We start from the raw sequence: 27,702 nt of genomic DNA, 5'->3' as shown, positions 1-27,702 counted from the left end.
TGTTCAAAGTATAGATAGGACCTACGTCTATTCCACCGTGTTGGAAGAAGTCATGGATCTGTATTTGCTTCTCCTCCCTACATATGATATGAAGCAACAATACATAAGTCTTTTCAACATAGACACATTTTTTAAGTTACTGAATCACTTACAGAACACTGGCAAAATCTTAAATTTAGTCCAGAACCAGAGGTTTTAACCTATAGTGGAAATTAGAAATGTATTTTAAATAATGTCTGTGCTTAACAAATACTAAGTTTTGACAAATACTAAAAGTACACCAAATTCTTAACTGGCAGCATACTTTCCTTTCTAGCTTAAGCAACCAAAGGTGAAGAGACAGTGACTGTCAACATGGAGGACAGATATCCTGCTATCTGCCTGAAACAATCTCTGCCCCCCCTTGGAGTTTCTTTGTTTTGGCTTTTATTTTGTTTTGAGCTGCAAGAACTATGAGAATGGGTGTTCCCAGCTTCTGGCAGCCATCTGTGCTGCCTGCCATATGTTTTCATTCCACTGTGCTATGGAGAAAAACATACTTCATTTTTAAGTGTTCTACATTTCCCGATGCTGCACATAATAGGGATTATATCTCAAATCTAAGCCAGTACATGTGGAAAAACCCTCCATGGGTAACCGAGGAGTTGAGATACACAGGATGAGATAATTTGCATTACCTACTTCTCAGTACAAGTACATAATTTATACAAAAGTTTGCTTGATTCCTGTATACTTGTGCTTTCTCTCCACACTGCTAATATGGGGCTTCCTCCATATGTTTTAAAGATACATTTTCCCAGCAACGTCCTGGGTTGTAGGAAATTACTACTACAATTTCATGGGTTGCCCCTTGTGGTTGTAATTCTGTGTGCAGCGGAGTCAAAACAGAGTATGAAGAAATGAACAGCTGTAGAGTCAACAGTGCAGCACAACAAATACTGGCTTGAAAGGAGGAATTCTCTGCATAGACTCCCACATAGTTCTGCTGGAAAACATGCACTCCAAAATTAGTTTGCCAGCATTAATTGGATGGTATAGTATTTATGTAAAATTTGGTTTAAAAGATTTCACTGTTATACCTCAGTGCAGCTCTGGAAAGCAACCATGGCCCATTGGACTGCCAGCAATTCTTGAAAGTGCACTAAACCGAATTCTAGAAAACACTGTTGGTTTTCCATATGGACGTTAAGCCATACATTTCTAGGGAGCAGTAACCACTGACTTTTAGCTGCATATGTCCTGATCAGTAACTCCTACAACTCAATCAGTATAAGGCCATTGCCAGCATAACTCAATATCCCTATTTTTAGAGCATGTTGCAGTACAGATCTTTCCACCATATAATATTCCAAATTAAGGATACTCTAAGTTATTATTAAGCAACTATTGATGAAGAATTACCTCTGGTTTCAGAATATAATGAAAAAACATAGATCTGCACTGAAGTAGAGATCAGCAGGGAAAATCAGTGTCTTTAAAACAGCCTATGCATGAAGAGATTCAAAACATTCATTGTTTACAGGGTACTCCAAAAGACAACTGAAGGAGTTCCATTTAACTTTTTCAGATTAGCTCTATTCAATCTGAGGTTTTATTCATTAATTCTGTCCTATAATATGTAATTCTGCTCACTGCATGTCATGTTACAAATACAGAAGTACTTCTTGATTAATTAGATTTGAATCTTTTTATTTCAAACATTTTAATAATGGTCTTCAACTACTCTGCTGTTTTAGTGGATGACTCTGTTAAGTTCTCTGCAGCTATTACTCTTCCCCCAGAGATTCTGACCAAAACTGTGAGAAAATTACTTTTATCTTACTACTATTCTGCCTTCTGTTTTCAAATTATCAAATGCAGTTAAATTGTTCAGCAATTCCTCAAGGTCCTCTGTTTTAAATAATACAATGCAAGAGATTATTTCTGTCTTACAGCAGTACCTTTTTCAGATATCAAGTTATGAAGCAGGAACATTTTTTGCTGATTAGTGTCACCAACTCTTTTTTTTCCTTTTAAATTCCAACATAGCATACATATTAACCTAAAATAATTTTCTGTTGGGTTCCAACTCAGAATCTCAGAACTAGCATAAAGGAGGAGTTTTGAATGGATGCTGGCAAATTCCCTTTTCGTTAATCAAGTGTTGATGAACGCTCTTCTAGAGCAGTTCCCTGTCACTGTTCCGCATTAAGGGAGTGAGACCATCTCTTTTAATCTCCCTTCTAAACTGTCAATTTACATTCTGAAGAAAACTATATAATCCAACATACACCATTCTGTGATTCCCGAACTACCATAAGCTGCTGCTGGAGAGGGACTCTTCATCAGAGACTGCAGTGATAGGACAAGGGGTGATGGGTTTGAACTTAAACAGGAGAAGTTCTACTTAGATATAAGGAAGAAGCTCTTTACTGTGGGGATGGTGAAGCACTGGAACAAGTTGCCCAGAGAAGTGGTGAATGCTCCATCCCTGGCAGTGTTCAAGGCCAGGCTGGATGGAGTCTTGGGCGACATGGTCTAGCACGATGCGTTCCTGCCCATGGCAGGGGAGTTGGAACTGGGTGATCTTAAGGTCCTTTCTGACCCTACCCATTCTATGATTCTATGTCTGTGGGCATAATTTTGATGGCTGTGCTCATTGTGCATATGCAGTTTCCTTATAAAAACTGAATAGTTTAACATCTGCTTAGATTTGTTGAAAGGTCAGCAAACATTTTGATTATTTTTAACAATCATTTAAAGTCAATACAGAGGCTGGGAAGGGTCAGAAAGAGGAACAAAAAGCTATAAACATACTTCTTGAGAATGTAATCTAATTTTCACTTATTTAAAATAAAACTATAGTTTGAATTTTCCTCAAATTCTCCGATAAAGATTAGCTAATCTGAACGTTCATTCCATACTTTATTCACAGCACTGCTACATTTGACATCTGAGTGGCAGGTTTTATTAGACTCAATGAAGAGAAATTTAAACACTGCAGTAACAAACAGAAAAATTGCATAGAGCATTACATCAAATTTGGGAAGAATATTCAAAGTAACTCAAGACAATAGCTTGAAAAGTGATTTCAACCTACATGCTTAATAAAAAACTTTTAAAAGTAGGCAGATCTGAATTTCTATCATTAAAAAGTATTTATAATGAGTAATCTATTTTTCATAGAAATAAATTCTTATGGTCTTAGTCTCAATTTCATATCACAGCCCATGACATGTTTAGGTACATAATAAACACTTCTTTCAAAATTAATTTATTTTCCTAGCATATCACTATACTTCCAAATATTTCTAGGTATCAAATGCAACTTTAATACTTATATCAGTATTAAAGGTATATAAGGTATATAAGACAATTTCAAGATTGCTTCCAAATTTACCTTTAATTCAGCCCCTATGGTTATTACACAAATTAATATTTTTCTTTTAAAATGTCTAAGTTTACTATTATTTTTAAAATATTTTAAAACCATCCCAAGCATCCGCTGTAATCAGAAAATTGAATTAAAATTGTTTTTTCCAAGGAGATTATATATTAAAAAGAAAAAACAACCCCCCTCAAACTAAAAAGTACTCCAGCAAGCCAGTCTCAAATCTCCAAATTAAAATAAATTACAATGTCTCTGTGACAATGTTTTGCTTCCTAAAACATGTTTCCTTTTCATTATAAAGTTTGAGGAAAGGTATTAAATGGTTCAATCCCTTAATTCTGATGTTGTTTGGTTTTAAAACAAAGAGGTTTTCATTGTGATGTTTACCTATTCAAGTTGGTTAAATGGAAGTTTCAAGTGCAGTTTCAGGTTGGTTAAATGGGAGCAGGGAAAGTGAAACAGAAAATATCTGCCAGCAGGATGAACAAGAACTGACGACCAAATCTTCGTATGTTGTATCCATGGTATAAGGACTTCAAGGAATTCAAAGGACATTTCTTCATTTCAGGTTCTCAGAGGTCACCTAGTGTTATAATCATCTCTAAGCAATTTTCTCCACTTCCTGTTAAGCTCTCTCTAAATAGCTGTGTGTGTTGCCATGCAGCTTCACCATTCCCTCCATCTAGAACTGCTTCCAATGTAACTTCCGTTGCACCAGAAAAATCTGAGTAGGAGCAAAGGTTTTTATCTGTTGGAAGAAAAGATAAGTAATTCAGTCAGCCACTGCTCCAGACAGCACAAAATGCTACAATACATGTTAAAAAGGGTAAGTTGTAATGAAAGATTAAGGATCTCAGTTGGAACCTCTCAAATTCATCTGCCAATCAGTGGCAAGAAAAAACACAACTGCAAATTTTCAGTTATTATTTATCTAGTGTTTACGCTCAGAGGACTTAGTCAAGACTGAAGGTGTCTCACATATATAAGTATCTATCCTTTCTAGTAAAACATATAAGTATCTTGTACCCATTATGTTCTTGTTAACTAAGCCCTTTTGCAGATAGGGCTTTGTGTATTAATAAAACCAGGGTTTGTACCAGGTTTCATTAAATACACTGTATTTTCTTGACCTTCCGAAGAAGTTGGGAAAATCAAAATACATTTGCATTTCATTTTTACATTTGCGCAGTGCTCTCTCCATTTAAACACCTTTGTTGAATGATCTAATTCATTATTTAAATTCCACACTTACCTCCTATCAGTTCAATTTCCGCTGTTGGAGAGCAAAGCCTCCACTTTATTCTTCCATTCTGAAATGTCTGACTGCTTGTCCTCACTGAAATGTTATCTATTTTTAGACTGACTGACTTGCACTCAAACTTCCAGCTGATGGAAGCAGAGGAGGACCCCTCTTTTCGGGCTAAATAAACCTAAATGGAAAGAAAACATAGTCAGTATGTAAAAAGTTAAGATGACCAACACACATCTAATTAATCGTTATAATAAGGACATAAAATCTTAAGATAACACACTTTCATTCTTTATAAAGCCTCTGAACCTTTAAAACTGTACCTAGCATAATTTTGTGCATAATCTCATTCTGAATCCTTAAGTCTACTCCTCAGTTAGGTAACTGTACATGCTTACAGTCCTTCACTAGGAAACATTACCCTATTTCAACATGTTTGGTAAAGTTTAAGCCACAAAAATACCTGAGCTTATTAAAAAATAACAACAAACAAAAGCTAACAAAATGAACAACAATAAACTTCTACTTTTTTTTATATAAATGTACAGGTCCCCACACTTCGGTTGTTCATTTTGGTTCATCAGTATTGCTGATGGAAGGCATGCTAGTGCACATGAAAAACAACAAGGCGGTTGGTGACAGCCAGCATTGCTTCACTGAGGGGAAATCCTGCCTGACCAATTTGGTGGCCTTCTATGATGGGGCTACAAAAGTGATGGACAGGGGTGGAGGAGTTGATGTCATCTACCTGGACTTGCACAAAGCGTTCGACACTGTCCCACATGACATCCTTGTTTCTAAATTGGAGAGACATCAATTTGATAGGTGGACCACTCGGTGGATAAAGAAATGGCTGGATGGCCACACGCAAAGAGTTGTGGTCAATGGCTAAATGTGCAGCTGGAGACCAGTAACGAGTGGTGTCCCTCAGGGATTGGTGTTGGGACCGGTCTTGTTCAACATCTTTGTTGGTGATATGGTCAGTGGGATTGAGCGCACCCTCAGCAAGTTTGCCGATGACACCAAGCTGTGTGGTTCTATTGATATGCTGGAGGGAAGGAATGCCATTCAGAGGGACCTTGACACGCTTGTGAGGTGGGCTGATGCCAACCTCATTAAGTTTAACCATGACAAGTGCAAGGTCCTACACCTGGGTGGGAGCAATCCCAGGCACAGCCACAGGTTGGGCAAAAAGGAAATTCAGTGCAGTCCTGCGGAGAAGGACTTGGGGGTGTTGGTCAATGAGAAAATGAACATGAGCCAGCTTCAGTGTGCACTCACAGCCCAGAAAGCCAACCGTATTCTGGGCTGCATCAAAAGGAATGTGACCAGCAGGTCAAAGGAGGTGATCCTGCCCCTCTACTCTGCTCTCGTCAGACCTCACTTGGAGTATTGTGTGCAGTTCTGGTGTCCTCAACATAAAAAGGAGATGGAACTGTTAGAACAAGTCCAGAGGAGGCCACGAGGATGATCAGGGGACTGGAGCACCTCCCGTATGAAGACAGGCTGAGAAAGTTTGGGTTGTTCAGCCTGGAGAAGAGAAGGCTGCGTGGAGACCTCATAGCAGCCTTGCAGGATCTGAAGGGGGGTTATAAGGATGCTGGTGAGGGACTCTTCATTCAGGACTGTAGTGACAGGACAAGGGGTAACGGGTTGAAACTTAAACACCAGAGGTTTAGACTGGGGGGTGAGGTGCTGGAATGGGTTGCCCAGGGAGGTTGCGAATGCTCCATCCCTGGCAGTGTTCAAGGCCAGGTTGGATGAAGCCTTGGGTGATATGGTTTAGTGTGAGGTGTCCCTGCCCATGGCAGGGGGGCTGGAACTAGATGATCTTAAGGTCTTTTCCAACCCTTTCTATGATTATATGAATATAGCATTCAACCATTTAATCAGAGAAACAGAAGTTAAGTTTCCCATTGTGCCTTATGGATGCCCTCTAACTTTCACACCTGGTTACTCTCATTCCAGTATTATTTGAAAAAATCTGAATTCAGGGGAAGAAAAATTCTCATCTACTGGAACAGTTCTTATGGAAAACAAGCTTTTCAGAAACCCATGCATTTGAGATCTACAGGTTCTTACATTTTCATTATCATCTACTGTGGTTTGCTTGTTTGATCCCTGGACACCAAATTCTCTCTGGGTAATCTTATTAAATTTACGGTCTATATCTGTTTCAGTTGTGTAATAAAGTCAAGTGACACTGAATCACAATACACAAATACGATGGTGATGGCTATCGTCAGATTGTCCAAGATGATCATCTATCTGAATCGTATTGATCAACAACATTGCAAAGACAGAATATGTAACTGATTGATTTTTTGTGTTACTCCTGAGCTAATACCTACAGTCATGTTTACAGTGGCTTTTAGATTCAAATTTCTTTCCATCCATCACATACTAAATTATAAACAAAACACAATGATAATATTGTCTGGTAAGTGTTTTGAACAGCTGATGAATCAAATTCCAAACCAGTAACTTCCACATTTACTAGAGATGTTACAAAAGAACAGACAAACCCCAAACAACGTTTCCCTCTGCCGTCATTCATAAAACAAACAAAACCCAACAAAAAGTCATTTAGATTCATACACAGACATTACACAGGACACTCTTCCTGTTGAACTAACATGCCTTACCTAGGAGCCTGAGATATACCTGGATCTGTAGCTCCTAATTCCTCGAGGCCACCCTCTCATTCTTTATCTAGAATGATTGAGGTACAAGGCAAATACAATGCATGGGCAAAGTTGGTTTGGCTGGACTTATGCATTGGACCCTCCCTGTTTTATCTGATTTGTAGAGCTGAGCGGAAGAGTAGATGAACAGTAACTGGCTTACTGCAAACACTCCTGCTTGCTGCAAAAATAAGCATAACTGATCACTGGAGTCTTGATGATATAATGTGCTACCAGATTTTCAGCAGATCCTAGGGAAACAGAGAACAGTTGTCCCTCATTCTGAGTTTTTCTTACTTCTCTTTTTCTATTAGCCTACACTGTTGTGATATCTTTTGTATTAGTCTCTAGTCTTCTTATTCCTTCCCTCTAATGTAAGATAACCTATCCAAGCTATTCCCCCATTGCATTTTGCAGGGTAGTTATATGTAGAACCCAGCACAGTAAACCTCAGAAGACAATTACATACTCAACTCCAACTTTTATCAATGGAAAGCAAACCACTGCCTAAACTAGAACAATGTTTGGCCAGAAACCTTTCAGACTAATAAAATGACAGGGGACCAAACCAACAACATGCTATATAGTTCCTGACAGGAACACTCAGATCCAGTTGATAGCTGTTGCAGGAAAAGCTATTTGCTGAGTAAATGACCCTTCCCCATCTTACAGGCATCAGTTCTCTTCTTAGAGTATATGACTATTTGGCTGCTCAATGCCCTGTCAGATTGGAAGGAGTCTGGGCAAGGTACATGATAACCCGGGTACCAGACAAGATTTTGCCTTGCAGATGAAACCATAATATTCAGGTATGACAACTTCTTCCTTCATCTGTCTATCAAAGAGATATGATACCCTATAAAGCTGTTCTCCAAAACAACAAAAACAAAAAAGTAATCTTTTTTAGAGAAAAGTACTGCTTTTCAAGAAAACAGTATTTGTGCATTTGCCCTGAGGCATAAGAAAGAAGCCATTTCTTTAAATTTGGTGCTTTAGCAAGGATTTTACCTATCTGCAGGGAATTTGATTGTCCTTTCTGACAGACTAGCTAGATTCATTTCAATTTATTTATACCAGGTAAGATCCAGAAATCTTTCCTGAAGCTTAACCATTTACTAACATCAGCTGAATTCTATGGGCATCAAGTGAGGTTTTGATTCCAAACGCCAACAAGGGTTTTTTATTATATTGGAGTTACCATACTTTTAGAGTAGATTTTACACTTTTAATAACTGTTATCCTTACCATTTTCCAGTCTGTTTCAACCTTTCTCCAGATAGACTCTGCCTTCCAAACACCTGCTTCCCAGCCACTTATTTTTTCATTATTACTGGAAACCCGTGTATAACTATCTTCTACTATATTGTAGGTGAGGTGGAAGAGTTTAGATGTCTTCTCTTTTTCAGAAGGAATAAAAATTACTTCTTTTCTTTTCTGAAAAATTAAAAAAATATAAGCATTGTCATTCCCCAACACATTTCTGTAAGAATGTGTTACTTTGAAACAGCATGCCTTCGCTTCCCAATTCAAAATGAAAAATAAGTAATTTTTAAGACTTTTGCAAACAGAAGTTTTAAACCAGTTCCCCACATTAGACTTGAATCTTTTTCAGAGAGAAGAGATTTTGTTTTTAAAATTTTTATTCAACTACTTTTAGAAGTAAATTATTTAAAAAATAACATAAAAATAACAAATTTGAGAGATTAACATATTAGGAATAGAAAATTTATGTTGAGTGTACTTCTTGTACAATCATAAATGACAAATGTAATTTGTGACTATCATATAGGATGCTTGTACATGACAGCTTACAGACCGATTTTAAAAAAACCTGAAGGTAGAAACTTGAGAATCAATGGATCACCATCAATCCTCAAAAATTACTTATGGACCTCTACTGCATTCACATCAAGCTTGCACCTCATGTTTTTGCAAGTTTCACTGTCTGAACTAAATCTGTAGGCTGCCTACCATGTAATGGTATTCTTCTGCAGACCACAGTCCTAGAACCTCTAGTTAGGTACCTCTGAGACAGTCACCAATGCAAAAGTTAAATACCTCTGGAGCAATTTCACCTCTGGCCACTCGCCAAGCCATTGAACCTGATGTCCTTCCACCATATTCTCCTGGTTTAGGTGTTTTAGGAGAAATGAATTCAACAAGCTCCACAATTGTTCTTTCCAAGAGCTCTCTTCTTCTATTTTCAGACAAAGACTGTTGTCTCTGAAAATACATTTAAGAAACAAAGTAAAAAATTTAAAAAAATGGTATTTGTAATTCTGCTCTAGAGTGACACCAACAGGGAAAAGAAGAATTGAAAAAACAGACTAACATTTAAAGTCAAGACTGACTGTTAGAAACACTAATCTTGGAAACAATCTTATACCACATGTGCTGATATAAAATCAGTCATAACTGCATGTGAACTTGCATACACTAACGGTTATAGCTTTCTTTTAAAATAAGGTTTGTGCTATATTTTTAATATATTTTCTTGGATGATAAACCACTTCCATAGCATATTTAATATGCTATTCATATGCATTCTGTACCATAGCTGCTCTTGATATTTTTTACAGGAAAGGGAAAGCAAGCATAATTTTGGAGTCAAACTTCCCTAAGGTGGAATGATTTGATTTGCAACAGTCTTGGTTTCATGGTTAAGCCCAAATAAATGATTTAGTTGGTTTCTGAAAGTTATTTCACAGTGAATGATTTCATTATAACCTATGACATTGATATTTTTGCAGGTATCAGAAACATGAAAAAAATGTATCACCTACACTTCCAGGTAAATTAGTGGTAAAGAGAAAGAATTATGTAACATTTTTTATTTGCCCACATGAATTAAACTATGGGCATTTTTTGGTACACAACTTAAAAATTAGCAGAGAGGCTGGGGTTTTGTCTCCATCATTTTCACATCAAATATACAGAGCTGATATGTGAAGCATTTTTCTTTAACTGTGGGTAGTTTTTCCAACTCCGTGTGGGTTCAACACTGAGTACGTAAATGATTACACATCATCTTTTGTTTTTTTTCCTGCTTTGATGATCGCCCAAGGCATGCACACTCATCCTACTAGGACCTGAAATTTCAGGCCAGTTAGTATTCTAATTATTTCAAAAGCAGTCCTGACCCCAGAAAGTGTTGCTATTAGAGATCAGAAAAGAGGCATTTGAAGGGTTTGCAAGCAACAATGTGGAACTGGATACAGGAAAGTAGATACAGAGAAGTTATGAGAAACAGCTCCAGTTGAACAAATTCCAGCTGCCAAATACCAGTCATAACACAGCAAGGGGGTAATGCATCTCTGTGTTGCTGGATGACAAGCAATGACTCCAGCAATTCCTCATGAAATACCAGGCCTTCCTGAATCTAACACTTGCATGGGCACTTTGGATGCCCACATGGCAATACTGCAGATCTCACTCCAGCTCAATGGAAGTCTGATATGGAAGTTTGATATTGCCCTTAATACTAATCTACAATTTTTCTTTGAGCTGCTTTGATATAGAGAAACCCCGTGCCAAGGGTCATCACACCAAAATTAGGGAGCAATGGCAGTCTGAGACTTGGTTGCCCTTGCTCTGCAAGCTGTTATAAGAGTATCTGAAGAAACCAGTTGATAAAGAACAGCACTTCAATACAAAAAGGGTGCTTCAGAAAACATGCCTCTTTCATATGATAGAAAAAGTAGTAAGTTCCTCAACTGTAAAGCATACAAGCATGCTAATTTGTGTAATCTTCTCACACCCAGTAGACTCTTGCGTTTTAAATACTAGCAGCATGTAAGACATAACAGACTCCACAGAGATCAACACTGCCTGTGCTGGGAAAATCTGTAATTACATTTCCTACAAATTACATTGTCATAAAGCATCCATGTACTGAAATGGATTCCAAGAATGCCATTATCAACTGCCATAGCTCGAACTTCCTGCTTTTGTTTTTTGTTAAGGTATTACCCTCTACATACATGCTCAGGCCAGACCTTTCTTTGGCAGAAAAAGGGAATAGGAAGGAAGAGGAATTGTGAACTGCAGCTTTAAAATTAGCTCTGCATCACATGCAAGTTACACTGTTGATGTTTCCTGAAGAATCCTGTGCTTTCAGGGAGATTGATAACCCATGGTTTAACTGGACCCACTGCTGGGTAAGCAACAGATAATTTGAGGAAATTGAATTTTAAACCTTTATACAAGCAATACTGGTTCATCTCGCATCAATCACCACAAAATGGCTGCAATTTAACCCAAATTACTAGTTTTCCTTTTAAGAGCTGACCTGGCTGCAGCTATAACCATTCACAGCCACTACCAAAAAAATGGTGCCTGGAGCAAATAAAAGTTATTTGTTTCCCTGCCCCACCATCCAATTTCCAATGACAGCAGTGGAAAGTTCAGGGTCCTCTCCTCCCTTTCTATAGAGGTAATGTACAATGGACTGGAATAGGACAGTGCCCACACAAAGCTGATGAAGAATATTTGTATGGTACTATAGAAGAACATCAGATGGTTGGTAATGCAGAGGTTACACACCCATTTAAGAATGCCTGACCCAAATAAAACACATTCTATTTCTGAGAAGTAAAATAATGTAATGAATAAATTATCCTTTGCCTCTTTTCAATATACTTTGAACTGTTGTGTGGTCTCTGCCTGTCAACTAAACAGACAGACTTGCAGAGAAATAATGGCCACAGCCATTGCTTTTTATGCAGAAAAGAACAATAATAATTTATCAGATTCCATTTACACTAATATTGCACTAAAAATTATAATGTATACTGCATATCGAGCTTCTTGTGCTTCTTTTATTTGTAACTTAGAATAATTGAGCTTAAAAGATGCAGTGTTGAAGCTCTGCATCAAAAAATATTTTTGATGCAGAAAAAATAGCTTCTACTGTAAAGCCAGTCACTAGGAGATGATGGGAAAAGGGAAAGTTAGTGGAGGCCTTTGCCTGTGTCAGTTATCTGCTTAATAGGTTGCAGTGAAGGAAAGAGCATAGTAGCTGAAATACAGACTTGCAACTCAGCAGAGTAATGAAAACCTACTATAAGATGTGCTGATAGTTTTAGTGTTGAGCTGCCTTACCTCCCCCCTCCTGTCTGCAAAATCTGCTGAATACAACATGGAGATCCTCAGACAGCAACTTTTTAAAAGCCCCTTGATTCCCACTGCATTGTCACCTTAGTATGAATCATAGGAAAGGCCCTTTGATTAGGACAAACAATGGAGGGGGGGAAACTGCTCTTTTGTTAACCCCATGGCAAACCACCTCTAAGCCCCTGAAATCCAATTCCAACTATAAGGCAAAAGAAAAAAGGAGTAAGAACAGCTACTTACAGGGATTAAATTTATTAATTAAATTAAACATTCTGAACAGCTACTGTGCAAAAGGAAGTGTGTGTGAAAAGGAAATATGAGTATCATTCAGCCTATAGAAAGGGAAAGTAAGCTGTTCCTCAAAATAAGATACGATTAAAAAGACTGACAAAGGTGTTCTAATAAAACCATAAGACAGATTTAATAATACACGAGAGAAACAGGGAAAGTGTGCAGCATAAAGAAGAAAAAACTGAGATTTCCCATGTGTAGAGAAAGGAAGACAGGAAAAATATAACTGTCTTGGAAGCACATGTATAGCTTTCTTTCCTGTACTCAGTTTTTAATAAAGCTTTCATTTAAAACATGACCAGAATGCCTGTCCTCTGTTTGAAAAGTGCTCATGTCAGCTCAGGACCTGCACAGTCCTATAAAGGAGGTGGAAGGGAGTAAGAAACAGGCCAATAGACCAACATGCAGCACCATCTGTTGGAGATGGCATTGTACTTTTTTGCTGGAGTTCTCCAAACTCCTGTAAGCAAAACAGATCATGATCCTACAGTGATATTGAGGTGAGAAGGTGGTCAAGCAAGCCAGCCCATGACTCAGTTGCATATACTTTCCTGATTCCACCTGTATTGTCAAAGTTATTTTTCAGCTTACTAGTGCCATATTTTGAGTATTCTTTCCGTATGGCCACCTGGTGGAGAAGAGTCTGGTGACTGGTTTCCAACACCAGCAGATCAGAGGAAAGGCCCTTGAGATCAGTTTTGTAGCCAGCAAGGGTACAATGAATGCCTGAAGAGGATGGCATTAAACTTCTGTAACCCTGCACAAAGTGCATGCATTCTTTAACTTGATTTTCCGATCCTCTATCTCCTTTTGTTTTGCTACTCTGGTCAGCCTTCTCAGAGCTCCACTCTACTGTGACTCTAATATTTCACTATTGATAAAGTTTCAAGCTCTGGCCTCAAAGATGAGGCAGGCTCAGTTTTTTTACACCCTTACTGTTAGGCTGTAACCCTCAGGCCAGCAGGCCTCTAAAGACATAATCTGTTTATTAAGCCATCAGCTGTATGCTATCACTGGAACTAAAAAGTTTGCACAGGAGTTAGCCCTGAAAGGAAGCAGGACAAAAACGGGACTTCACAGGTGGCTCAAGGTTTTGTGGTTTTCTAGTATTTCTGGTCAAGAAAAGTTCATGCTGTCCCAAGCAGGGAGTGGCAAAGCTTAGTAGAGAGGTGCTGTATGCCCTCGAGTTCTGCGACTATGACATGCTGGTGCAAATGACTCCATGTCATGCCTAATGTCCCCAGAACAGTATATGAGGCTCTAGGCCAAAGCTCTGCTGATGGAATCAATGCTTCTTGAAAGTCTTGGAAGCTGCCCATGAATCATTCCTTCTGCTTCCTAGAGCTTCTAAGAAGTCATGGAAAAAAAGTAGGCCTATGTTTCTTATAACTATAAATACTATCACTTTCAAGTTAAAGCATTACTGATGCGGAAAATGCTCAGCTGTCCTCAAGGAGTCCACATAGTTACAAAGCAGTTGTAGTTTACCCACAACATGTGCTGATGCACAAGTCTACTCTAAAGGCATCAAGAAAACATATATAAACATGACATATATTTTACATATACACACACACATTTGACTATATAGAAGATACAATAATCCTCTTACATGCCATTCTTTATCTTATTTCACAGAAGTTCAGCACTGTGACTGATTCTTAGGTATTCAGTGTAAAATGAGGTCTGTATAGTTATCAGCATTTTATATTCCACAGTGCAGACATTCCTCTGAGGTTACCAAATATATTTCTTTGTTCAAGGACTTTGCATTCTGAAGAGAGGATTAGGTTTCACTTAAAGAAATCCATTTAAGAAAAGCAACATACCGTTCTATTCAGTGCGTTAATTGTTTCACGTAGCGTAGCTTCACTGAGGGCTGTCCTTCTAGAGAGTACTTCTTCATGTTTACAGCTGTATCTCCAGGTGACATCAACAACCTCAAGCACAAGTTGAAGAAGAAAATAAAGCAACCAAAAATTCTCATGTATCTTGCTTCATTTAAAGAGGCCAGATAATCAAAGTACGGTTTTCTGTAAGAATTCTGGAAATCACACTAAGATGGAATACATCACACCTTTGTTTCAGGGCAAGCTTGTTTATTATTGATATCATTACTCCTACCTCATCTTTGGAGAATGCAAAGATGTAGGAAAGCTTCTTTCCCCACCCAGTTTCATAGAGAAGAGGCTTATCACAGACATTTTCACAGGGATCACAGTGAAGCCATCTTTTCTGAGCTGAAGAATATACTTCAGTCCACACATGATCTATATAACAAAGGCCAAGAATAAACAAAAGAATTATAAGGACACACCCTCCCTTCTAATACTGTAGAATATTTTAACTTTCCCTGATTTATTAAATGAAGAAACAGGTGAAATAACATGTTTTCTGTTCATCTACACTCAGAATTAAAGTTACCAGAACTTTCTCTAAGGATCATAGTCTCTTAGATTTAACTAAAGATTGTATTATTCTGAAGTCAATCATTTAATCTTATTTGCAGAACTGTATTTTAATCTCATCAGGCAAGACAGGAAGCTGAATTTATATTGTCTTTGTTAGCTGAACAGCAGCTCATAACTCTATGTGCTGTCTGATGGTTTAATATAATCTTAGAACCATAAAATACATAACCTCATTTTGCATAGGTTTTTATTAACAATAAAATGTTCAAGAATACAGATACCTGTATAGTCCCAGACATATCTAGCTTCAAACCCTGCAGCTCTGCAACATAACGTAAAACAGTTAGCCCACTCGCCACAGCGTCCACATCTGGTTTCCAGAAGTTTCTCAGGGTGGTTGTACCTACAGGAGAAAACCAAAACAAAACTAGAATAACTGAAAATACATTTCACCTTTCCAATTCTTTACATCATGACTGCCCTTATTTGTGATTATTTAAACAGATTTCAGTGCCATTCAGTCCACAAAAGAAAACAGAAATGATCGCTGTATTGCACAAAACAAGTGTGAGCAGAATGCTATTTCTAGTTTGATTCACATGACTCCATCACACGTTTCTGGCAACACTGAAATGAATCTGGGTTTTTGAAACTGTCTTAGACTTGCATGCTGGTCCTTTTGATAGTTAGCAAAAATATAAAAGAATGTGTATTTGCTCTTTTGCTACAGACTCAGGCAGATGTGCATTACCCTTTATGATTTCCTTAGAAGTAAAAGTTTTCACTGAAATAACAAAACCCTACGTACATATTATGCCAATATTAATGAATTTTATTCAGAAGATGTACGCTATCGAATTAGCAAAAAAGAAGAAAAGCAGACAAGTATTTGGAAGAAGGCCACGTAAAAGAAAGCAATGTATAGTTTTTAAAAATCTCTAATCTTACAGTACAATTGCTGGCTCATCTACCATCCTATTATGTTACTTCAAATGGCTTCTCTAATCTTTCAATCAACAACTTACTACTTGTTTACAAAACACACAAATGTTTCTTGAAAGACAAGGGAAAAAAAAGACAAAGCAAACCTTTGCACACTCACCTTGGGAATCTATTACACAGCTGACACTGACTGCAGTAATGATTTTCCACTCTGCTGGCATTCCACCTTAGTTCATCGTCAACAGGCAACAGGTAGTCACTTTTAGGCTCTGTCTGCCCACCACACCTGCTGCAGGGAAGATTATTTACCCAGCGAAAAAAGTTATTCTTGAACCAGTCCAAGAGCTCCAACAGTAAGAAATCCTCTTCATTCACATGCGCACCTGTAACATTTACACAACAGTTAGGGGAAAATAATTTAGTTGAACTTTCCAGTATCTACATAAATCACCATCTCTAGGCCTTTACTATATTTTAAAGTCTCATTACAAAAAAAGGTTCTTATGTTACTTAAGGACAGATAAAAAAAAAAAATCTAAATTCTCAAAATTGAGTAACATCAAACTCTATAAAGAACAAAAAATTGCACTCCTACACACTAGAGCTAGAGTGAGAGGAAGAAATTGTTCAGAAAATCAAGTTAGATACACATTGAAGCCTACTGAAGTTCCCCATGCCCCAAGTCTTCCACAGCTTTCTTCTCCTAAATATTCTTTTCCTATTCTTGGCTATTAAACTAGAAATAACAATCACTTTGATTTCATAATTCCAAAGAACCAGACACTGGCAGCAGTCTAGACAGCCAGGTGTAATTATGAACAGACTTTCTACAAACACAGCTTAATTACTGTTCACATGCTATATTCTACAGGTTGTGTTTGTTAATGAAGTAAGCAAATAAAGACCTTTGTTGTCTTACCCCAGCTAGAACAGGATGTGTTTATTTTTCCCCTCCAGCCAATTTCACCACACTAAACTCTTCTGACCCATTTTCTTGTGTTCACAACAGTGCTAGAATGTACTCACACACTGTCACTATTCCATCACCTGGAAATAACTCCACTTTACCTAATTAAAAAATTTAATAACATATTAACATACTTAATTAAAATTAAAAAATCTGGTATCCCAAAAGAGATCCTTCTAATTCCTTAGAGTCTTTAAATCTGTAATCTGCTCCAATGTCAGGATACTCTTCCTTCTTAGATTCATAAACATTCAAATAAGTCCTCCTATTAATTCCATTATTTAGGTCAGACTGCAACCATAGATACCTATACCTAGTTATTTTACGTACTACAGTTTACTTGTTAGTAACATTGCAGACAGGTCTGACTAACAAATATGAAGACACAAAAAAGAATTTATAAAAATGCTGTTTAAAGGAAATTGAAACAACATACACAAAATTTGTGTACGAGCTCCTTTTTAAGGATGGCAAAGAGAGACGAGGTAAGATGCATGTTTTACATATTTAAGCTCTTCCTCAGAAGCTAAAGTAGTCTTTGGCACAAAAGACTGTGAGGGCCTGAACTCTATTAAACACATATTGCCAAGACCATGAAGTGCATGAGAAAAGATCATCTATTAATCAAAGCAAGAACACTTAGTATTTAATTGTAGTAAAAGTTCCATTTTTATTTATTACACATGAAAAACATTTGTACTGTAACACTCAGGTTGTTATTGCTTACAAAATTAATTATTTAAACTTCCTGCCAAAAATTGAGTAAGAAGATTTCAAGCACAGGCTATATAATCTTCTTCGATAACATTCAAATCAGAACCTATCTATGAAAATATGACTGCTATCATATGAATATTCTTCTCTTGGTTTGCAAAATAAATCCTTCATGAAAACATTGCACAAAAAGAATGTCAAACGTAATTTATTTGAACAGAAAATGCTGGCTGAGACATGCAGCATTTAATAGCACAATCCATCTTTCTAATGGAAAGTGGTAAAGGGAAACAGTTAAAACAAATTTGTGCTTCTGATGACAATAAGCTTCCTGGCACAGTCTCTGTGATCCAAAACCACCTATTATGCATTGTAAGAGAAGTCCTAAAAGCAAGTGCCACCTAGCACTAAGCAGTTATTCCCACAGGTGACAGTCTTACTACAGCAGTACAGGTAAGTCAGAGAAGCTGAAAGGGCCAATTACTCATACATCTCATATACAGTCCGTTTACAAAAGACTGTTTCTAGAAAGCTCTTTAAAAGTGCTTTCAAATTGTCCCAATACAAAGGAGTGGAGTTCCATCCCTTCCCCTTTATCTGTATCTAAATTAAGGTTTGGAAGCTATTTTGAACAGATCAGTTTGATGGCTTGTGAAGAAGCACCTGGAAACACTACCCTCCTCCTTCCTTTCCCTTTCTAAATAATGTGCAAACAGTATTTAAATATGCACAATAGAGCATAGCTTATTTTTGGGTTGTAAATCAAAAGCACTCCCATCAAGTTAGCAGAATTACTTCAGAGTCTTCTATCACAGATTCACTGTGAAAGGATATTTTGGTGTAAATAAGGTCTTGGAATAGTGTGGGGAATTTTTAATATGTAAAAATTCACTACATTACTAAAACGAACCAAACTGTTACTTGAAAATAGAAATGTCACTTTTAACTGATACTTTCTACATTCAAAACAAATTTGCACTTATGAAGAAAATGTAAGGTTTAGCCACCTAGGGCCACAGATATTTGTGTCTATTTCACTTTTAGCTCCTATTCATTTAAGCATTAGCAAGACAGACAATTATTTGTATCAGGTTGTGTCTTGGAAAAGCCTCATGCAAAATCTCACCTGTAATATCACTTTAAAAATATAAGCAGTATTTGGAAGTTTTATTCTCAATTTGAATTGTACATATAGCAAAATTGCACTGTAATAGTGTCAGAAAAATGACTCCTCAAATAAGAAGCTCCCCTTCTATTGTATGAACTATTTCACTCTAGATGCAAAGAATGTAACAGTACATGCTCATCCCATTTGTTTCCCCAGCACTGTTTACTAATTCCAAAATTAAGAGGTCAACATCTTTATGTACAAGCAATAAAGGATGAATGACAAAAATTAAAGAAAATTAATAAAAGAGTAGAAAATTTTAAAATTATAAAGGCAATTCTTATTTAGAGACAGCATTGGAACCTCCAGACATATGACCAAATCCATACACCTAAAGCATAGTAGACATATGCATCATCCAGATGTTTGAAAGAATATTTTAAATTTCATATACATTATAACTTCGTAGCATTACCTTTGTCCAGTCTTGTAGCTTGCGCTAGCTTTTTCTGAGCCTTTCTTTTCAATTGCTGAAGGGGAATTGAAGCTAGTGCTTTCTGCTGAATAGAGGGATTCTCATACATCAATACAAGATGCTCAAATTTTGTTTGAAGTGTTTTCAAGATATTTGCAGCCTGCAAAAGGATTTTCAGTCACAAGATGATTTTTGAACTTCCACCTTAAACCAGAAGAACCAAGCTCTCTTATCTGAGTCATAATGCTATACTCAGTTACATTATATATTTCTTTACAGGCAAAATGTTTATTTGTAAAGATGTAAATACAAATTAAAGACACCATCATCACAAACTGTAAAGCCAGCCTTGTCATCTGTAACTATTCTGACTTGTGTCCTAAGTGGAAAAAAAAACCTAATGATTCAGGGAAAAAACTGTTTTACCTCTGATGTCAAAGGTTTGGGGCTTTTAAAAATTATTTATATATTAATTATATAGAATTAATTATATATTAATTATAGGTAATACATATTAATATGTATTAAATTATATTAATTTTATTAATTATTCCCCCATTTATTTTGGACACCTTTTATCTGAAACCCACAGAAGAACCTGTAATTCATCACTTTTACTGAACACTGCAGCATCAGTTCATAGAACTCTATAACTGGTTAATGCTGCTCATCTGTTTCTACTTCCTTCTCTCACAGATCAACTCTGATACAAATTTGGATAGCCCTGTGACCACACACTGAACAGTATATTTGAAATAAATACAAGAATTAGGCTTCTTGAGGCAGTTATCCCAAGCGTCACTTAGCGGCAACTACATGATGCACCCAATCAGGCATCTACTAAAATAAATAGCTAAAGTTAATAATACTGGAGTTATTATCCAAGCAAACTATTTATTCTCATTTAAAGGGGGACAACACAAAGTGAAATGGGATTTTAACATTAAGTCTGACATATTTTGGGAGTTGAGCCTGTGGCACTACTAAATTACCTTATCTCTACTGCTTGATCATGTTTCAGTCTTTAGCTTTCTTAACTACCATATTTGTTTCCATCAAAATCCCACACTTTCCTGAGATGCTAGCAGCAAATACAACGTAATAAATGTATGAGAACTCAAGAGTCTTCTTTCAAAGCAGCATCTAAATTAGGAGTGATTATTTTGATGCTGGACAGTACTACAGGGCCAGTCCTTACTTTTTGCAGCTGCTAACAGAAGAGAACTGGTTTTACTCTTCTTGGAGCTCATCAGCTGTGGGTAACTGGCTTGACATCATAAACCAAATTGTATTCAGGTTCATTTTAATGCAAGTTAGAAGAACAGAAACAAGAGAAGTTAGGGACTGTCAATGGCTTATAGATCTTGATGTTCTGTCAGCTTCCTGAAAGAACATTCAGAGATATTGCTCAGCACATCAGAAATGACTATGCAGATTTCCCACAGGCAAAACCATCCATGATATAGTAGTGCTTAATTGGTTTAATGGAAGCCACTGTATGCCAGTAAAGGTTTATGCAAACATCTAGAAGCATGGTGAACCTCACTGCAAATCTAAGTTTGGATACCTTTTTCCTCCTCTAATCACTACTTATTCAGGAAGGGATCAGAATCTATCCATCAGTATAAAGACCAGCCAGAGCTTTCCTTTCTCCAAACCCTACCACCCATGTTGAATCTCATGAAACATGCTGAATAAGAGTTGCAGAGTAAGGAATCCACAACTCTGAGGGTTAGGCTGACTCAAGTAGTTACAAGTAGCTAAGAAGGATTAACCTCAGAATACATTGTGTCAAGTTAAAATCTGCAACATTTTCTCATTGCAAGATCATTGCAACTTTTACAGCCTCAAAGCTTCCAGTACTGCAGCAAGTAACTCTAATGTTTCATAATCACTTCCAACTGCTACCACGGACAGGGCTGAAAGATGCAGACAAAAAACCCCGCCAAGACTTCAAACAAATTCAAATAAACCCAGTCAGTATATTTTAGAGGCAACTACTAGCATGCTAACACATGGCTCAATATTCAAGTGCCTCCAACAGCTCCTTTCCCAAAGGACTTTATGGGTGATGATGATCACTAAGTGCGCTCTCCCTAAAAGCCACAACTTCAATCTATGCTTTTCCATTTCTCTTCCACTGATCTTGCAGTATGTATTGGGAAGAAATAGTACATCATATTTCAGTATCCAAGAATATATTGATAATGTAATTTAAATGAGATTGTTTAAGGACGTATGAGAAATGACCTTTGGAAAAATTCAAGTGACACTGGTTCTAGGGGGCAAAAACTCTTCAGAAAGTTAAACCACAGCATCCTTCAAACCTTCTATATAAAGGCATAACAATTTTTCAAAATTGTATGAGATGTTAAAAGTTTTCTCCCACCAGGCCACGTAGTATCAGACGAAACGACTCTACTGTCTTGATAAGAAACTCTATCTCAACCTCTTGGACAAGGGTAACACAGCCTAAATAACTGTAGATTTGTCCTTGTCTGGCTAAATTCCTATCTCTCACAACAATTGCATGTGCAAAGAAAGAAAAGCCTCCTCATAGGCTACACACAGAGGTCATAACGCATGAACTGAGATGCTAACAATCAAACATTATGGTTGTGCTCATGTTCTTTTGCTGGCTCTCAAAAAACATAGTACATAGCCCTTGTCTTACCTTCCCACCCCTCTCTTTGTTCCCCCCACCTTGCTGTTCCCTTCCACTACAAATCAGCTGTTTTTTCCTTGACATCCTGATGAATGGACATCTTCAATAAAATCTTTGTTAATATTCTATTTATGGCATGTTTCACACTGAAGCTGCATGGAAACCAAAGAAAACACTCAAAAACTTCACAAAACACTGGAAAAAAATAACATTCCTCTAGTCCAACCTCCTACTCAAAGCCAGGTTAGCTACGATGTCAGACCAAGTTATTCTGGGCTTTATCCAGTCAGGTCCTGAAAACACCCACATTTGGAGACCACACAGCCTCTCCAAGTAACCTGTTCTGTTAACTCTCCAGCAATATTTATACTCAGAATAGTGTGCCCACAAAGTTTTCAGGTTATAGTTACCATTTCAAGAGACTGCACAAGTGATGTTTCTGGCTGCTGCTGGGCAGGGGCAAGAACAGACTCAGCAGGTCTTGAAGGCTGATGTGCAACTGTCTGAGTGCTGGCCACAGTTTCAGATGATCCTGATCTATGGATTTGATTAGGCTCATTCAGTCTGCTACTCCTCTCTCCAGCAATTAAGTCTCTGATTTTACGTAGCTGTTCAATTGAAGCTTCCTTAGGGAAAACCAGGTGAGTTTCTTCCTGAAATTTAGACAAATTAATTCAGCAGTTAATGCAGGTCTAAGTTAGTTAGTGATTTCTATCTATAGCTAACAACTGTATCACTTACTGGAAGTTAGCACACTGAGGCTTGGCAGGATTCAGCAGAAGCTATTAGATCAAGAACCTACAGTCAGTCTAGACAAAAAAGGCTTGGAACAACATGCTTTTGTTGGTAATTTATTTTGTAGAGCCACACACAGGCAACCCAATTATGGCTTGGCAGAGAAAGCAATAACAAAAATGAACAACAAATGCTCAGTTCTCACTGTGCAGCAGTAAAATGCAAGGTAACAAAGGAAGACAACCAGTGTTGGGGGAAGAAGCTTCTAGAACGGCATCTGCTGGAAATTCTATACTGAAGAGGAGAATATATATAGATTTGTAGATATAATCTTCTAGGTTTTATGAGTTTCCAGATAGGAAATGTTAGTGACATGTAAGCAGCTTGATTTCTGGGTTCCTATATTTGTAACATGATTACTGGTATCCTAACAAAAGATTACTAATTGTGACAGAGCAAATATCATAGAATAGTTTGGGTTGGAAGGGACCTTAGAGGTCATCTAGTTCCAATCCCCCTTACCTTGGGCAGGGACTACCTTGATCAAAGTGACCTTGAACTCTTCCAAGTTAACATGAAGAAATAGGTTGCTAAAAATATGAAAATCCTGAATCATTCACACTTTAAGAGTTCCAGTTTCTCACACTGCAGCACTTCTATTTATCACACTAATTTGTTTATCCACATTTACTTTAAGTCACCTATCACTGCAGATGCAGTGCTTCATTTTAATGCTTTTAGAATCACCACAAACCTAAACTGATTTTATCAATCCAGTAGAATACTAATTTTTAATTACCAAGCAGACACAAATGAAGAAACAACTTTAGTTATCACATCTGAATATAAGCTTGTGAGCTCCAGCCTCAATTGACATGATAACCAGAAGATTAAGCCAACATGATCCGAAAGAGTTGACAGAAGTGAGAATAGCACTTTATATTATGTTCAGAATGACTGTTACTATGGCTCGAGCACTTCACTAACTACACTGCTACACTGCCTATCTCTTGGCTAAAGCACATTCTTTAAAGTAATCTCTTGAGCACCAGCATGAGAATAAATCCATGGACCATTTACCTCTCTGCACTCACCATTTCCTTTAGCATACTTTTTTTTTTTAATTAGGACAATTACACTGATTAGCTTCACCCAAAGAGAAGGGGGAGGTTTCATGACAGCTGGACCTAAATAACATAACATATATACCAACAAGGAAGCATGGCATCAAATGGATAAATTAAAGCAAAGCTCTTGTTTAAGCTTTGCACCATTAAACAAGAGTTGGGTTTTCACCCAGCTGTCCTGTAATTACAAAGGTTGCTTCTAGCTTACCAAACTGGCAGGTTAAGCTCTATCAAGACAAGGACCATTTCAGGACACAATGCAGTCTTCAAAATACATATTTTTGACTGCAACAGAATCAAGATTCGCTCAAGACTTTTTTAACATACAGTTTCATAAAAGTTTTAAACGGCTAGAAGTTCCACTCTCTCACATCTTCAACAGGCTATTGCCCTCCACTGCTGTCATAACAACACTAGTACTTGTGCAGCTGCACTGTGAATTGGCTGAAAAAAACATTTCTTCTCTTGTTTTGGTGGATTAATTTTTAATCAGATCAGTTTCCCTTATCTAACTCACTATAGGGCTATACAAGTCCTCCTAATGGTAGGAGCAAGCAGCAAAAGAGCAGGACTTCACTTCTCCCCTCTCTCAAATGAGTTTCCACACACAGGTTTACAATATGGAAAGTGCTGTCTGATGATGCAGTCTGATGCCCACCTAATAGTGGGCTGCTACCAAGAGAAGGGGTTTTCATCCCATTTCCCACCATTTCCTTGGTGCCAGCATGGATATGCTTAATTATCAGATACAATCTAGTAGTGCACCTGAACTGTACTAGAAAACTAGATGATTTAAGGTCCTTTCCAACCCTAACTATTCTACGATCATCATAGATCAGGTTAGCTTTAGCTCCACCAGATTTCTGAAGTAGTCTCCCTAGTAGTAACCCTAATGGTTAACTACAGATATTTGCAAACAAGGATTGAAAGAAAACAGCAACTCACTTAAAATCTAGTGCCTTGCAACTGGGAAGGCAGAAAAAAAAGATCCAATTTTAAATTTTAGTGTGTAAACTGATGAAGATACCAGAAATCACCAATTATACTCACCTCTTGAAATCCCATCTCAAATAAACATTCAACTGCTCCTCTGACAGGCAACAGCCTCGTGGAAAATGCTGGATTTCCAATCCTAATTAACCTGTATTTTTCTTCATAAGGATTCCTTAAGAAATGGAAAGTTTTAATTACATTTGCAAATTAAGTAAACACAAGCTGGGCAACTGCACTAAGCAGCATTAGTGATAACAGATTTTTTTAAAGTTTAGTTTCATTCACACCACGTAGGCAGAATATGAAACCCACTTTGACTTAATTCATGTTCTTCTTCATTCAACTCAGAGTTACAAACAGGTTCTAAATTTTAGTTTGCAAATTAAGTTCATAAATACATGTTTTCTAGCCCTAGCCAGCAGGACTTAGTCTGAAGTGACACTTAGTGACAATTTTACACCCCGCTCCACCTAGCAAAATTCTTATTGAATTCATCAGCACGACGCTGGATACATTTCAGGTCCATGACAGGTGAAACTATTGTAGCCTTTTTACTTCTTGAAGGGCTTTCACTTCCATATCCCTCTTTCAACTGTCTTAAACATTCTTCCCTCACCTCTTTCTTTAAAAGGGGTCAGTCGAGGACCCACTATTCTCTCTCACACAGCAATTAGAATCATAGAATAGTTAGGGTTGGAAAGGACCTTAAGATCATCCAGTTCCAATCCCCCTGCCATGGGCAGGGACACCTCCCACTAAGCCATGGCACCCAAGGCTTTGTCCAGTCTGGCCTTGAACACTGCCAGGGATGGAGCATTCACAACCTCCTTGGGCAACCCATTCCAGTGCTTCACCACCCTTACACTAACAAATTTCTTACTATAAGGAAGAAATAAGATATAAGAAATAAGTTTTTTTTTTAAGTTTTAACCCATTACCCCTTCTCCTGTCACTACCATCCCTACTGAAAAGTCCCTCCCCAGCATCCCTGTATGTCCCCTTCAGATACTGGAAGGCTGCTATGAGGTTTCCACGCAGCCTTCTCTTCTCCAGGCTGAACAGCCCAAACTTTTTCAGCCTGTCTTCATATGGGAAGTGCTCCAGTCCCCTGATCATCCTCGTGGCCCTCCTCTGGACTTGTTCCAGCAGTTCCATGTCCTTTTTATGTCAAGGACACCAGAACTGCACACAATACTCCAAGTGAGCTCTGACAAGAGCAGAGTAGAGGGGCAGGATTACCTCCTTTAACCCACTGGTCACACTCCTTTTGATGCAGCCCAGGATACGGTTGGCTTTCTGGGCTGTGAGTGTACACTGAAGCTGGCTCATGTTCATTTTCTCATCGACATTTCTCTTTCTCATCAGTTTTTGAAAGTGACTGATAAACCACAAATATACATGGAGGGGGCTGCTTGTGCATTTTGAGCTGCTTGAACATCAAGGTCAATCATACATACTGGTATGTATGTATACCTTACAGAGCCACCTCGCAAATATTCAGCTATAATTAACTCTTCATACCAATTTTACAGAGTCAGATGAGAAAGTCAACAGAAAAATCAAGTTACTATTTTAGCATTACTTGTTATACATCCACTAGCTTTCGGGTGCTTAAATGTTTGCAGAATCATTGCCAATGCAGGCTTTTATATTTAATGCAAAAAAAAAAAAAAAAAAACAAAACCAAAACCAAACAAGCCCTCAAAACAAACCAAGCAGAATCAAAGTAGGAAATACAAATCCAAACCACACACAGTCACGTGAACAGTAATCTTATTTTTAAATAACAATGAAGAAATGTTAGATATTTTTTAACTTCAATATTCCATAATAAAACTGAATCTCATAGCTCATCTTTGAGACTGTCCGCCTACAAGCCCCCATATAACTTAGTACCTAGGAGTATTTAATGTTAAGTTCCTTATGGAGCTGCAGTAGTAACCAGAAAAGAATCACCCAGCTGACAAGGGGACTCTAGTTACCTAAGACCGCCCAGTCAAAGCGCTCGGTCCACCGCCATGCCCGCAGAGCCCTCGGGCACCCCGGCACGGTCCCGACCATAGCGGTCAGGAACAGGGCGCCTGCCCTACTGCGAGTCCCGACCGGGCCGCCCCGTCACCCTGAGGCAAGGGGCCCGCAGGCCGAGCCCGAACCAGGGCTCCTGCCGCCATGCTCCGCTCACCGGAGGATGTTGTCCGCATAGGTGAGGAGCAGCCGCGAAGCCTCCAGGAATATGTCCCGTCGGTTCTGACAAAGCTCGCTCACGGCGGGAGAGACCGGCGCAGAAGCGAAACCCACAGCAGCCGCCATCACGCCCGGCTCCCAGTGCCGCCGGGAGCGGGCGTAGCACGCATGCGCAGTAGGAGCGGTGAGGTCACGCCCTGAGACCCCGCTCCAGCAGTGGTCCAGCCCCTCCTGGGTCAGCGGTGGTGTTGCGGACGCTGGTAAACTGACGTATCCTGACGCGTTTAGTCATAGAATGAACTCGGCTGGGAAAGGCCTTTAACATCATTAGGTCCAATCTTTACCCCAGCACTGCCAAGACCACCACTAAACTATGGCTCTGAGGGCCTCATCTACACAGTTTGTGAACACCTCAGGAATCAGTGATTCCACCACTGCCTTGGGCAGCCTGTTCCAATGCCGGACCACCCACTTGGTGAAAATACTTTTCCTAATATCTAATCTAAACCTCCCCTGATGCAGCTTGAAGCCACTACCTGTTGTTCTATCACTTGTTAATTGGGAGAAGAGACTGACCCCCACCTCTCCCCATCCTCCTGTCAGACAGTTGTAGAGAATGATAAGGTCCCCCTTTAAGCATCCCCTTCTCCAGACTAAACCCACCCACGTCTCTCA

The 27,702-nt window shown here is 38.3% G+C and overlaps 1 protein-coding gene across 1 annotated transcript; it reads right to left on the bottom strand.

Moving 5' to 3' along the window:
* Window positions 1-2,924: 2,924 nt before the first annotated feature.
* NGLY1 (N-glycanase 1) lies at window positions 2,925-27,185 on the bottom strand. The gene is made up of 12 exons (XM_005152835.3): window positions 27,026-27,185; window positions 24,901-25,015; window positions 22,399-22,641; window positions 19,324-19,483; window positions 16,220-16,442; window positions 15,399-15,520; window positions 14,831-14,976; window positions 14,536-14,646; window positions 9,362-9,526; window positions 8,549-8,737; window positions 4,623-4,800; window positions 2,925-4,118 (listed from the first exon to the last, which is right to left on the bottom strand). Exons 1-12 carry the CDS (start codon window positions 27,151-27,153, stop codon window positions 3,943-3,945), a joined length of 1,956 nt encoding a protein of 651 aa, XP_005152892.2. The 5' UTR covers window positions 27,154-27,185; the 3' UTR covers window positions 2,925-3,942.
* Between the last annotated feature and the right edge of the window lie 517 nt (window positions 27,186-27,702).

Source organism: Melopsittacus undulatus, chromosome 1 (assembly GCF_012275295.1).
Source record: "Melopsittacus undulatus isolate bMelUnd1 chromosome 1, bMelUnd1.mat.Z, whole genome shotgun sequence".
Lineage (NCBI taxonomy): Eukaryota > Metazoa > Chordata > Aves > Psittaciformes > Psittaculidae > Melopsittacus > Melopsittacus undulatus.
Note: the sequence above shows the minus strand (reverse complement) of the source record. Positions and strands in the feature narration are given on the sequence as shown.

Excerpts from the sequence above, each read along its gene's own strand:
- NGLY1 (XM_005152835.3), bottom strand. The coding sequence starts at position 27,153 with ATGGCGGCTGCTGTGGGTTTCGCTTCTGCGCCGGTCTCTCCCGCCGTG. Across the intron at positions 19,484-22,398 it reads TTGTGCAGTCTCTTGAAATG|GCTGCAAATATCTTGAAAAC; the intron begins GTAACTATAACC and ends ATCCTTTTGCAG. Across the intron at positions 8,738-9,361 it reads GAGGTGAAATTGCTCCAGAG|AAAAGAAAAGAAGTAATTTT; the intron begins GTATTTAACTTT and ends TTAATTTTTCAG.